General features: G+C 45.9%; 1 protein-coding gene across 1 annotated transcript in view; it reads right to left on the reverse strand.

Moving 5' to 3' along the window:
* Nucleotides 1–12,456, reverse strand: part of UBR5 (ubiquitin protein ligase E3 component n-recognin 5) — a 3,965,620-nt gene that overhangs the window by 357,126 nt on the left and 3,596,038 nt on the right. The window contains exon 55 of the mRNA XM_044065648.1: nucleotides 756–934. Coding sequence (XP_043921583.1) covers nucleotides 756–934 — 179 coding nt within the window. The remainder of the gene's footprint in view (nucleotides 1–755; nucleotides 935–12,456) is intronic.

Genomic DNA, 12,456 nt, shown 5'->3' on the forward strand with positions numbered 1-12,456 from the left:
GGCGCCACGCGGCAAGAAAGACTGGGGAAAATGGCATCGGCTGATGCCTTTATACCCGCTGAACTGCAGCTATGACGTCGGGTGAAGTGCGACATCAGCCGAGGCCAGACCCAGACTTTGGAATCCGGCCGACCGAAGGGCTGCCTGAGGCCAGGACAACGCATCTGTTAGGACTGCAGATGCATCCTTGAAGGACATCAGTGACTGCGCTAAAAAAGAGAATAGGAAACACACTGATCTCTACACAGACAGTCGTCTCATAATATGTGACAGTGCTCAACTAATTGCATCCAAAGGACTGTTATAACCTGTGTGCGCACACTTGAGGACAGAAAGTCGTCTTTTGAATTAACTACACCTGAATCATCTTCTGTACAATTAATCACATTCTCCAAGTCTATGTTCATGCTGGACACAAACAGTCAAAAAACAAATACGCATGAGTAGACAGTTTTAATGATTAAAGAGAGTACATACTGAGGCTTTATTTCTCCACTGTTCGTCTGGGGACTACCTTAATATTACTTACCGGACAGACTAAGAAACGACTTACTATGTTAAATCTTTTATTACACACACTGAATAACTTCTTAACTTGTCGTCCTAGTGTGAGGCAGGTCTCCAAAGACATCAGGCCAGTGATATTTAACACATTACTGGAAACCTGTTTAAGACACTGCAAATGAGTCTCCAGATCCTATGCTGGAAAAACAGTAGGGCTTTCAGACTACGTCATTAACAATATAGCACCTCACCTGCCAATGTTCTTAAAGCAGTTAAGTCTTGCCTCTGTATTTTTTCCTGGCCTTGGTGAATAAAATCCCCTTTTTCCAGGCTGGTAGAAAAGTGGTGCATTATCATCTCCATCATCTGTGTCATCCAACTCCATATCAACTACACTTCGATTTGAGCCATGGCGTTTTCTGCTTTCTTGCTATAAAATTAACAATTTAAATGTTTTACTAAATACACTACTTAAATTAAAAAAAGATACACTTCAGCATATTGCTAAATGAACCGGTGTGTTCTAAGGTAAAAACTGCAACATTTAACTCCTCTAAATATTTAATGCTGTGCTCCTTTGTGAAAGACATGCAGACTGTGAAACAAAGTAGTAACTTTCCAAACAAAGATTTGAGTATTTATGTTAACGGGGGATATTTCAAAATGAAATTCTTTAATGGTTAATAAAACTACACAAATTCATACCTTCCCTGGTACAAATTTTTCTAGCACTACTCAATGTGATTTAACACCTTGCCTGCAGGCTGCACCATATTTCAGTAATTCATCCACTGGTGTGGGATTCAAGCTTTTTTCTAATTCTAAAATTGTTATGAAACTGGTTTTAGAATAGAAAAAAAAATCTCACATACAGTGGATATAAAAAGTTTACACACCCCCTGTTAAAATGCCAGGCTTTTGTGATATAAAAAAATGAGACCACAATAAATCATTTCAAAACTTTTCCCACCTTTAATGTGACCTATAACCTGTACAATTCAAATGAAAAACAAAGAAATCTGTTGGGGGAAAAATATAAAAAATAAAAAACGTACAATAAGCTGGTTGCATAAGTGTGCACACACTTAAACTAATACTTTGTTGAAGCACCTTTTGATTTAATTACAACATTCAGTCTTGGGTAGGAATCTACCAGCATGGCACATCTTGACTTGGTAATATTTGCCCACTCTTCCTTGTAAAAGCTTCCAAATCTGTCAGATTGGGAGGGCATCTCTTATGCACATCCCCTCTTCATGTCACCCCACAGATTTTCTATTCAGGACTGGGCTCTGGCTGGGCCATTCCAAAACTTTAATTTTCGTCTGGTAAAGCCATTCTTTTGTTTATTTGGACGTATGCTTGGAGTCATTGCCGTGATGAAAGGTGAAATTCCTCTTCATCTTCAGTTTTCTAGCAGATGCCTGACTGTTTTGGGCCAAAAGTGACTGGTATTTGGAATTGTTCATAATTCCCTCCACCTTGACTAAAGCCCCAGTTCCAGCTGAAGAAAAGCAACCCCAAAGGATGATACTGCCATCAACATGCTTCATCGTGGGGATGGTGTTCTTCTGGTGATGCAAAGTGTTTTTGCGCCAAACATACCTTTTGGAATTGTGGCCATAAAATTCAACTTTGGTCTCATCAGACCATAACACATTTTCCCACATGCTTTTGGGAAACGATGTATTGTTTTGCAAATTCTGCTGGGCCTGGACGTTTTTCTGTGTAAGAAAAGTCTTCCGTCTTGCAACCCTACCCCACAGCCCAGACATATGGAGAATACAGGAGATTGTTGTCACATGTAGTACACAACTAGTACTTGTCAGAAATTCCTGCAGCTCCTTCAGTGTTGCTATATGTCTCTTGGCAGCCTCCCTTACCAGTTTTCATCTTGTCTTTTCATCAATTTTGGATGGGCATCCAGTTCTTTGCAACATCATTATTGTCCCATGTTTTCTCCACTTTTTGATGACCGTCTTCACACTTTGGTGTTCCATGGTATATCCAATGTTGTGGAAATTTTTTTGTACCCTTCTCCTGACTGACACCTTTCAACAATGAAATCTCTTTAATGCTTTGTAAGCTCTCTGCAAACCATGGCTTTTGCTGTAGCAGGCAACTGACTAAATGTCAGGAAAATCCTACTAGGACAGCTGAACTTTATTTGGGGTTAATCAGAGTCTCTTTAATTGATAACAGGTGTGCACCCAAGAAGACTGAATGCTGTAATTAAATCAAAAGGTGCTTCAACAAAGTATTAATTTAAGGGTGTGCACACTTATGTAACCAGCGTATTGTATGTTTTTTATTTTTTTTATATTTTTTCCTCTAACGGATTTGTTTTTCAATTGAATTGTACAGGTTACAGGTCACATTAAAGGTGGGAAAAATTTTGAAATAATTTATTATGGTCTCATTTTTTTATATCACAAAACCTGGCATTTTAACAGGGGTGTGCAAACTTTTTATATCCACTGTACGTGCTGTGAAATAGAGAATTTGGCTTTTACAGTTAACTGTACTAGCCCAATTATTACCTCAGTTTCTCATTAATCATAGTATCATGAGATTACTAGGCTGTCGACCCAGAGGTCAATTCTAGCCTAGCCATTTCATCCCAATATAATACCGCAGAAATGCTAGTCAATACCCAAGTCTGAATTTAGTCATGACTGCCCATTTCCAGGAAGGTCCTGGGCACTATTCCCTGTAAGAATTTATGGTGCCCCATCCACTCGTGCAGGTTCCTCTTGAACAGTGTCATATAGGTGCTCTGTTTCACATGAACTGGTAGACTATTCCAACAATGCAGCAGTTGCTGGGAGATAAATCTGTCCCTTCAGCATGTCCTATTTAAGTCGCAGGCCATATTTAGGTTCTTGGAATGGGTAGCCCTAGTCACATTTGATTTACGGATGTGTAGCAAGTTCATTAGGTTTGGGTATAAGATTGCTCTGTAAGCCAGGCATAAGTCTCCCCCTAAGAAGACTGTATGATACAGAGTATAGTGACAGGGAGTTTTAGTTGGTCTGTGTAAGGCACATGCTGGAGTCCCTTGATCTTCTTTGTTAGAAACCTCTGAGGCATCTCTAATCACCACAGGTTCTTTGTACAGTACATGCTGAACGGGGTGTTCTACTCAAAGGCTGGATTAGTGCTGAGTATAGAGGGGTTATAACCTCTTTTGCTCTCAAGGCGTTGCCTTTACTAATCAAGTGTGCTACATAGAAAGCCTTCCTTATTACAGTAGACACATGATGGTCGAAGTTAAGGTCACAGTCAACTTGTGATCCCAGGTCCCTTACCACTTCATGTTTACTTAGGGTATTGTTGTTAACTTGATAGTGTGAAGGGACACTGTGTTGAAGGGAATGATGATGCATTTCTTTGCATTCAGTTTGAGACCATGACTAAGACACCTGTTGTTGGTTTGCGCAAGATCTTCCTGAACTATACTTGCATAATTTGGGGATTCGATAATTGCACCCAGTTTGCAGTCGTGTGCAAACTTGGTCAGCCACAACTCCTTAGTTTTGACCTAAACTTCTGAAGTATACACCATATAGTAGAAGGCCTTTGTTTGATGTGGAGACACCCACTTTGATAGTGTGTGTCTGGTTTGTGAGCCAGTTGGCAACACATCTTACAACAAAGGGGTTTACATTCAGTTTGCTAAGTTTATCAGTAAAGCCCGAGTGGGAGATTGTGTTAAAAGCATTTCCCAAGTCGAGGTATGCTATGTGCACAGATTTGCCCTTGTCAATAGCCCCGGTCACATTTTTTGAAGAAACCCACTAGATTTAACAGGCAGAATCTGCCCTTGATGAACCCAAATTGGGTAGGATTCAGGGTTTGGAGGTCACCTATGTCTTTATTTAGGAGGTCCATAATGATACATTCCATGACCTTACAGATGAGGCTGGCCAGGCGTTATGGGTCTGTAATTCACTGGGTCTGTTGCCAGGCCACCTTTGTGGAGGTGAATAACTGTTGCTGTTCTCCATTCCACAGGAACAAGCTTGTGGTTAGGCTGTGATTGAAAATGGTACGTAATTATGATGCTAGTTTATGTTTTAGCCCATTTAGAAGACAGCCTGGGATGCTGTCTGGTCCCATAGAGGATGTGTTTTTTGCCTTGGACAAGGCTTTGATGACCTGCTCTTCAGATATGTAGGGTGGGGGAAGTTTGTGGGAAGGCTTGTGATAAGTTTGGAGGGGATAAGGGAGTGAAATTTTCACCAAATTATCTGCTAGCAGGTTTGCTATCTATGTGGGGTCAGTGTGTGTGATACTGTTGGTCACTAGTTCTGTACATGGTTGAGTCCTACCTTTTAGACTATGTACGCATCTGTAAAAGGTCTTATGGTTATTCTTGACTGTGCTTGCTATGTTTTTCTCAAAGAAGCCCTTAAAGGATTTGACAAGTTATCTTATTTGCCTGTTGAGGCTGAGAAGGGTGATTTTCCATTGCTGGGGCCTCACCTTTGTTTTCTTGGACAACAACGTTTTGTGTTTATTGTAAAGTTTGTTGATGTTGAATGTGCAACATGGCAGCTTCTTTTTACTTGGGGCTCTGACTTTGATTCTTGCTGGTACAGCTGAGTCGATACACTTATGCAAGTAACTGCATAGGGCTTTAGTGTTAACTTAGGTGTAGTTACCACTTCCAGCTGGGGGCTTGGAATGCATTTATACCTTCACTTAGGAGGGTAGAGTTTGCCTTGGTGAAGTTTTTTAGTCAGATTTCGCCCTTTGTGAGTTCTGGTGTTACTGCCAGTTCGAAGGTGACTGATTTGTGGTCAGATTGTTGCAGCAGTGCAATTGCTTGACATGTTAGTGAGGACCAGACCTAGTATGTTTGTTCTTCTTGTTGGGGTGTGAACAATTTGTTCCAAGCCATTTGAGTTAAAGTGAAGGAACTTTTGTGCTAGTGTAGGTTTCCCAGCTGATGTTGGGATAATTGAAATTCTACCATAACCACAGTGTTCAACAATATCTGGATTGCCTCCAGTTTGGTTATGTAGGAGTCATGCATGTCATGACCCATGGAGGGGATCCATAACTGGTTATGACTTGAATGGGGGTCTTATCCACTGTGGCTTGAACTTGGAGTAACTCCATGGAACTGTCCAGTCTAACTAGACAGGAGGTGAATTTACCTCTAATACAGACAGAAGCACTGCCTCCTTTGGTTCCCACATGTTCATTTTGCGGTCTGAAGGTGTGGAAGGCATTGTAGCCTTGCAAGACCGGGGTACTCTCTGAGGCCTTGAACTAGGTTTCTGTGATGGCACAGACATCTACATCTTTCAGTGACAGAAATGCTTCCAGGATGTGCAGTTTTTGGTTTAAGCTCCTAGCATTTAACAGCATGACCCTTATGTTTTTTTATGACTGGGAAATTTCACGTCGGGAAGATTGTTTTTGAGACCTTGCCTATAAAAGGCACTATGGGGGAGGTAACAGCCTTTGCCAACAGCCAAAAGCCTAGAGGTGCCAGGTGCAAACTGTCTCTGGTAAAGCAGCAAGGTTTGTTGACCATGGCTTCCCAGGCCGACCGGAAATGGTTCCCTTTTGACTGACACCAAAAACTATGCCAATTACTGAAACCAAATTTTTTTGCTCATACTGTGGCATCATTTTAGGTGATGGCAGTATGCTGCTCAAGGCTAGGGACATACCTGCCTGAGACACATACTCAGACAGCTCAATCACGTCTCTCTTCATACAGTCCAGATAGATACATCTCAGGTCGTTCACTCCAACATGAACCATGACAGAATCATAATGGTACTTGTTGTTGGTGACAGACCTGAGTGCATGCATGATATGACTAATCTTAGCACCAGACAGGCAGCTGACCATGACTTTCTCCTTGTCCAACCTGGTAAGTGAGAAAACTGTGCATCTCACTATTGAGTCACCAATAACAAGAAATTTTTTTTTTTTTTTTTTTTTAAGTGTTATGCCTTACGGGCTTGGTAGGTGAAACACTGGTGTTACCGTGTGTCATGTGTGCTGTGGGAAAGGAAAGTTGTGTAAAATCTTACCACAGATGTCCTTCTCTTCCATGTTGCAGTATTCACTAATGGGTTTATCCTTCTTCCGATCAGCTTGTCCGGCCAGGTTTCCAAAGCTTTTCCAGTCCCAGATAATGCATTGGACATCTGACGTGTTGGCAGGTAAGTGGGCCATAAATGTGACGTCTGCACGCACCAGCCCTCAGAACCAAGGAAGCCCCAGACGGAGTCAGTACTAATGGCCTAGCCTGTACAGAAGTCGAGGAGAGCAACTGCAAGGATAAGATGGGGATGTTGGGAGGGAAGGAGTACTGCAATATGGAAGAGATGGACATCTATGGTTATGGTAAGATTTTACATAACTTTGCTATGTCCTTCTGTTCCAATGTTGCAGTATTCGCTAGTGGGTGAATACAAAAGCTCACTGCTGGCTGGGAGGTGGTCTAGATGAGGATTCCAGGAATCCATGCAGGATAGCACTGGCAAATCCTGCCCTGGCCCTGGAGATGTGGTTCAATTTATAGTGTCTGGTGAAGGTGTGTACAGAGGACCGGGTAGCTGCTTCCATACTGGAGTTGGTGCCTAGGCCTTTGAAAAAGGTTCCAGAGGAAGCCATGGCTCTTGTGGAATGGGCTCTGACGTTGCCTGACAGTGTCTTCCCATGGTGTGTGTAGCAAAAGGAAATGGCTCTAGCAATCCAGTGAGAAATGGTTTATTTTTCCACAGCTTTCCCCAGAGCCCTGAGGTGGAAGGAAACAAACAGCTAGTCTGATTTGTGTAAAGTCTTGGTCTTATGCAAATAGAATTACGGTTGCTTGTGGGCATCCAGGGAGTGTATGACCCTCTCACTGTCTCCCTGAGGGTTAGGAAAGAAGGTGAGTAGGTGAATAACCTGACCCAGGGAAAGGTCATGTACCACTTTGGGGGTGAAGGAGGGATTAATCCTTAGGGTGACCTTGTCCATATGGAAAACTAGGAAGGGTGGAGTAGCCATATGCCCTTGGAGCTCCGAGACCCTCCTAGCTGAAGTCAGAGCTACTAGTAGTAGTAGTGTCTCCCAAGTGCAAAATTACAAGTCAGCCTTGCCAGCTGGTTCGAAGGGTGGCAGAGTAAGTTTTTCTAGGACATAGTTAAGGTCCCAGGAAGGAGGGGTCGGTTTTCTGGGGGGGGGGGGGTCTTAAGTGTAAAACACACTTTAGGAATAGCATGGCTGGAAGTCTGGAAGCTAGCAGAGGTTCCATAGGCAAACAGGCAGAAATGGTAGATAGGTGTGATTTTAAGAAGAGTAAGACAAGCCTGTCTTCAGGAGTTCACACGGGTAGGACAGAACCAGAGGCAGGTCGCAGTCCAGCGACTCCATCTGTCTTTTGTGACACAAGATAGAAAACCTTCTCCATTTCGGGAGAGAAGATTTCCTTCTGTTGGGTTTCCTGGCCTCCTGCAGGACTGAGAGCATGTCCTCGTTGTACAGGTGTCTGAAGGGAATTAGAATAGTATCAGCCACAGGGAGAGGTGCAGGGATCTCCACTGTGGGTGAATCTGTCTCACCTTGTGCTGTGTGAGTAGATCCACTGAGGGGGGTAAACTTGTGATGATTGCCCTTGGAGAGATGAAGAAGTAGGGGGAACCAGTGCTGCCTTGGCCAAGGTGACCAATGGTCCCAGTTTTTCCAGGGCAATCCCAGTTTGGAAATCTCTGTCCCAGAATCCCAAACGTAGTCTTTGGGACACAGAAATGTCCCAGTTGAGACCACTCAGTCTGAATGGTGACTTGGCTTCCCAGGGTGGCCAGTCCCCCTACTTTCCCATCCTAAGCAGCTCTGGGGACTTTGCGATTTTTTTGGGCATGCCATTGGGTATGGGGTAAGGTCAGATGCCTTCCAGGCCCTGCCATCATAAGTCAGTCAATCCCTCAAGGACTTCTGTCGTGGGGGATTCTGCTTGACCCCACTCACCCAGGCAGGAGGCCCTACTTCCATCTTCCTGGTGCTCCCGTACTGATTTATGTCAGGGCCAAACCCTGCAGCCCTCCCCTTCAAACTGGCCAAGAGACCTACCCTATCTGCGGCTTCCCATGTCAGAGGACTCCACCGCCTGCATGTCTCCTGCAGGCTGCCAAATCGTGCCAGATTGCTCATGCCCTCAGACCTTCTCGGGGGAGCTTCCCTCTGATCCCGTCCGCTCCTCCAGCACTCCCCTCAGCCGCTGGGGACATATCCACTCTCATGAAGACTTTAGAGTCTTCCTGCCTTCCCATCCAGAGCAGCTCTGGGGACTTTGAGATTTTTCAAGGATGCTGTCGGTTATGGGGTGAAGTTGGATGCATTCACCCCGGCAGGAGCTCTCCAGGCTCCTCTGCCGTCCACAACCTGGTGCTTCAAGGACTTCCACATTGGTTGCTCTGCCTGACCCCACTCACCCAGTCAGGAGCTCTCCAGGCACCACCATTGTCCGCCAGTTGCTCCCTTAAGGACTTCCAAAATGGGGGGGCTCTGCCTGACCCTGCTCACTCAGGCAGGAGTTCTCCAAGCCCCGCTGCTCTCTGCCCTAGCACTCCCTTAAGGACTTCCATTGTGGAAACTCTGCCTGACCCAACTCACTCAAGCAGGATCTCGCCCAGCCCTGTCACTATCTGCCTCTCTCACCCTTCCAGACTTCCATCCTATAGGGAGCGTGGTCCATACCCCCTAACCCAGGTGAGAGCTTGTCCTGTACCAGTCACTTTCCACCACTCTCTCCCTTCCAGACTTCCATCGGGATTGACCTACTCTGGGGTTCCACTTCTACCCAGGAGAGACAGCTCTTTTCCAGGGTTACATATCACCTAACTGCTGCCATATCATGCAGTGTCATGCGTCCTCTTGGAGCCTCTCAGGGGATCTTCCCAGCCCCATGGAACTCTGCTTGGCCATGAAGCCTCAGACAGTCACTCATCCAGACTTCCGTGACACCAGTTCTCCACACTGCCTTGCACCTAGGGCTTTCAAACTCAACGGGGAGATGGCCCTGGGTCCCCCCATCTCTGCACTTTTTGCGGCACACCTCAGTCTCTCACCCCCACAGTGCCAGGGGCTGACGAATGTGCATCGCTTCAAGCCTCCTGGCATGTGGCCTCTTGCCTCCTGCGTGGTGCTATTCACAGAGTGGCATCCCCACAGTGCCTGGTGAAAGACAGGAGGCCAACCTGCCTGCTCCAGTGCAAGATGACACGGCTGACCTATCTCAACTCCCATGAGGGGTGGGAGAATGGGATTGCAGACATGGCTTCCAAGGGCGGCCCTCAAGTGCCTCAGTTTAGGTCCTGTAACAAAATGGTCACCTTGGCCAATAGGGAGTCACCAACAAGATTTCTGGTGAGTCCTGCCGAATTGTCAGTAGGAGACTCTGGATCAGAGGGAAGAGGGGGAAGGCGTACAGGAATCTCCCCTTCCAAAACATTAAGAAGGCATCTGTTTGCAGTGCCTTCGGGTTGTGAGCTCTGGAGCAGTAGCTCTGGAGTTGCCAGTTTGTGGATGAGGTGAACAGGTCTATCTGTGGAATACCCCAGCTGTGGATCAGATCTAGGAAAACTTCTCAACAGCATCCATTCGTAACTGTCTGAGGCGGTTCTGCTTAAGGAATCTGCCTGACAATTGTGTTGGGATGGGATGTAGGCTGCCTGGAGGGAGATGATCTGGGAGATCGCCAGATCCCATACCTGTAGAGCAAGCCTGCAGAGGAGGTAGGACTTTGTCCCTCCTTGTTTCTTCAAGTACCACATCACTGTGGTGTTGTCTGTAAAGATCTTCAGGGTGCCCTGTTTGAAGAAAAGTTGGAAGACCTGGAGGGCAAAAAGAATGGCTGAACTTTCCTTGATGTTGATGTGCCAGTGTTTGTACTGGTCTGTCCACAAACCTTGCACCATTATTGTGTCCAGAGTCACCCACCGGCCCAGATCTGACGCTTCTGTGTGCATAATTTGGGAAGGGGAGGGCATTTGCAAAGGGAGGCCCGGGTTTTGGGCAACCTGGGCCAGCCACCACTTCAGTTCTTGGTGGAGGCAGGGGAGAAGTGGGATCCTGAACTTGAGGGGGTGCGAGTGCTGGGTCCATAACAAGCACAGATAGCATTGCATTTTCCTCATGTGTAGCCTTGCCAGGGGTAGCATGGGAATAATGGCTGCCATGTACCGAAGGAGACTGAGGAATTCCCTCGCAGTCAGGATGGATAAGAGGAGGGCAGACTGTAGATGGTGGTTCAAGGAAAGTACTTTTTCCTCCGGTAGGAAGGCCATCCTGAGGTCTGTCCTGATTCTGCATCCTAGGAAGACAATGTCTTGTATAGGATTTAGTTGGGATTTGGGGAAGTTTATGAGGAACCCTAAAGACTGCAGCAGGAGCAGGAGCTCCTTTGTGTGCTACTTGAATGAGAAGGTCATCTTGGTATGGGAAACTTTGCATTCCCCTTGTCCTGTAACAAGCAATGACTGTGGCTAGGCATTTTGTACATACCCTTGGTGCAGTGGAGAATCCAAAAGGCAAGGCACAGAATTGAAAATGAGAGGAGCCTGCTTTGAATCTGAGGAATTTCCTGGAGGATGAATTTAAGGGAATATGCAGGTAGGCCTCCTTGATGTCCAAGGTCACCATGACGGCCTGAGGAAGGAGGAGGGGAAAGAGAATGGGACATGTAATCATCCTAAAGGAGGAGACCTTCAAGAAGGGATTCAGATGGGAAAGATCTAGGATGAGTCTCCATGGTCCTTCCTTCCTGGGCACCAGAAAGATTCTGAAGTAGAAGCCTTTGCCTCAAGCCGAGGAGAGTACGAGTTCTATGGTGCCTTGGAGTAACAGCTTGTTTAGGACCTCGGGTAGGAGGGACCCTTGAGAAGGGGTGGAAGAGAGACAGGTAGTCTTGGAAGATGAGAGATCCAAGACATGAAGTAACCCTCCTTCAGGATTGACAAAATCCATTTGTAGAATGTCACTAGGGGCCCATGCAGGAAGGCAGTGAGAGCGACGGGAAGATAGAGGTACGGTGGGAGGAGGTGGAGGAAGAAAGGGAGGCAGGCGGTCAGACACTGCCTGCCCTTTCTGGAAAGGGAGGTCTCTGGGCAGTTGTCCAAGGAGTCCTAGGCTGAGTAGATTGTCTCCTGTGGGGTCTTCTAGATCTGTAAGGGGGAGAGGGCCTAGAAGTTCTTCTTATGAATCTTGTCTTAGCTGGGTAGTTACTCTGGGATTGGAGAGATAAGGAGATGCTTTAAGTCTTGGAGTTCTTTCCCTTTTTGAAGAAGTGATTTAAAAAGGTCAGCCAACTTGGTGTGAAAAAGGGCAGCGTGATCCAAGGGTGCATCCAAGAGTTTGGCCTTGAAGTCATCTGGGAGGGGCTGTAGACGCAGCCAGGAGTATCTCCTCAACACAGAAGCAAATGATGCTGACCTGGCAGAGACCTCAGCTGCATCATAAACACATCTGAGTGTGTGTTTCTTAACTTGAGAGATGAATCCGAGCAAGGAAGACGGGAATGCCTTTGCAGCACAGTCAGGGATATCATTGAGATCTTTAGAGGCTTTGTCTAGTAAAGCCAAGAAGTATTTGACCATGTATGACTGGTAATTCATAGCCCTAAAAGCTAGGGTAGCAGAAGTGTAAATCTTCTTTCCCCGCTTCTCCATGGCCTTGCTGTCTTTTTCTGCAGGCAGGACAGTGACAGTATGGAGAAGTTTGGTTGCCCTATCAGTAGCAACAGAAATAGTAGCTGGGTCTGCTGGAGGGAACTTGAATAGGAATTTATCTGCATCAGGTACCCTGCATAATCTTTCTGCCCTTCTAGAGGTAGGTGGCTGGGAATCTGGATCCAAGCATGATGCAGCAAAAGCATCCAAGAAGGCAGGCTGGACAGGTGGAATAGGAGCTGGGTTAGGAGATTCCATCTGGATGAAGTCATAGAAT

Source organism: Protopterus annectens, chromosome 3.part0 (assembly GCF_019279795.1).
Source record: "Protopterus annectens isolate FY-2018-M chromosome 3.part0, PAN1.0, whole genome shotgun sequence".
NCBI classification, from domain to species: Eukaryota; Metazoa; Chordata; order Ceratodontiformes; family Protopteridae; genus Protopterus; species Protopterus annectens.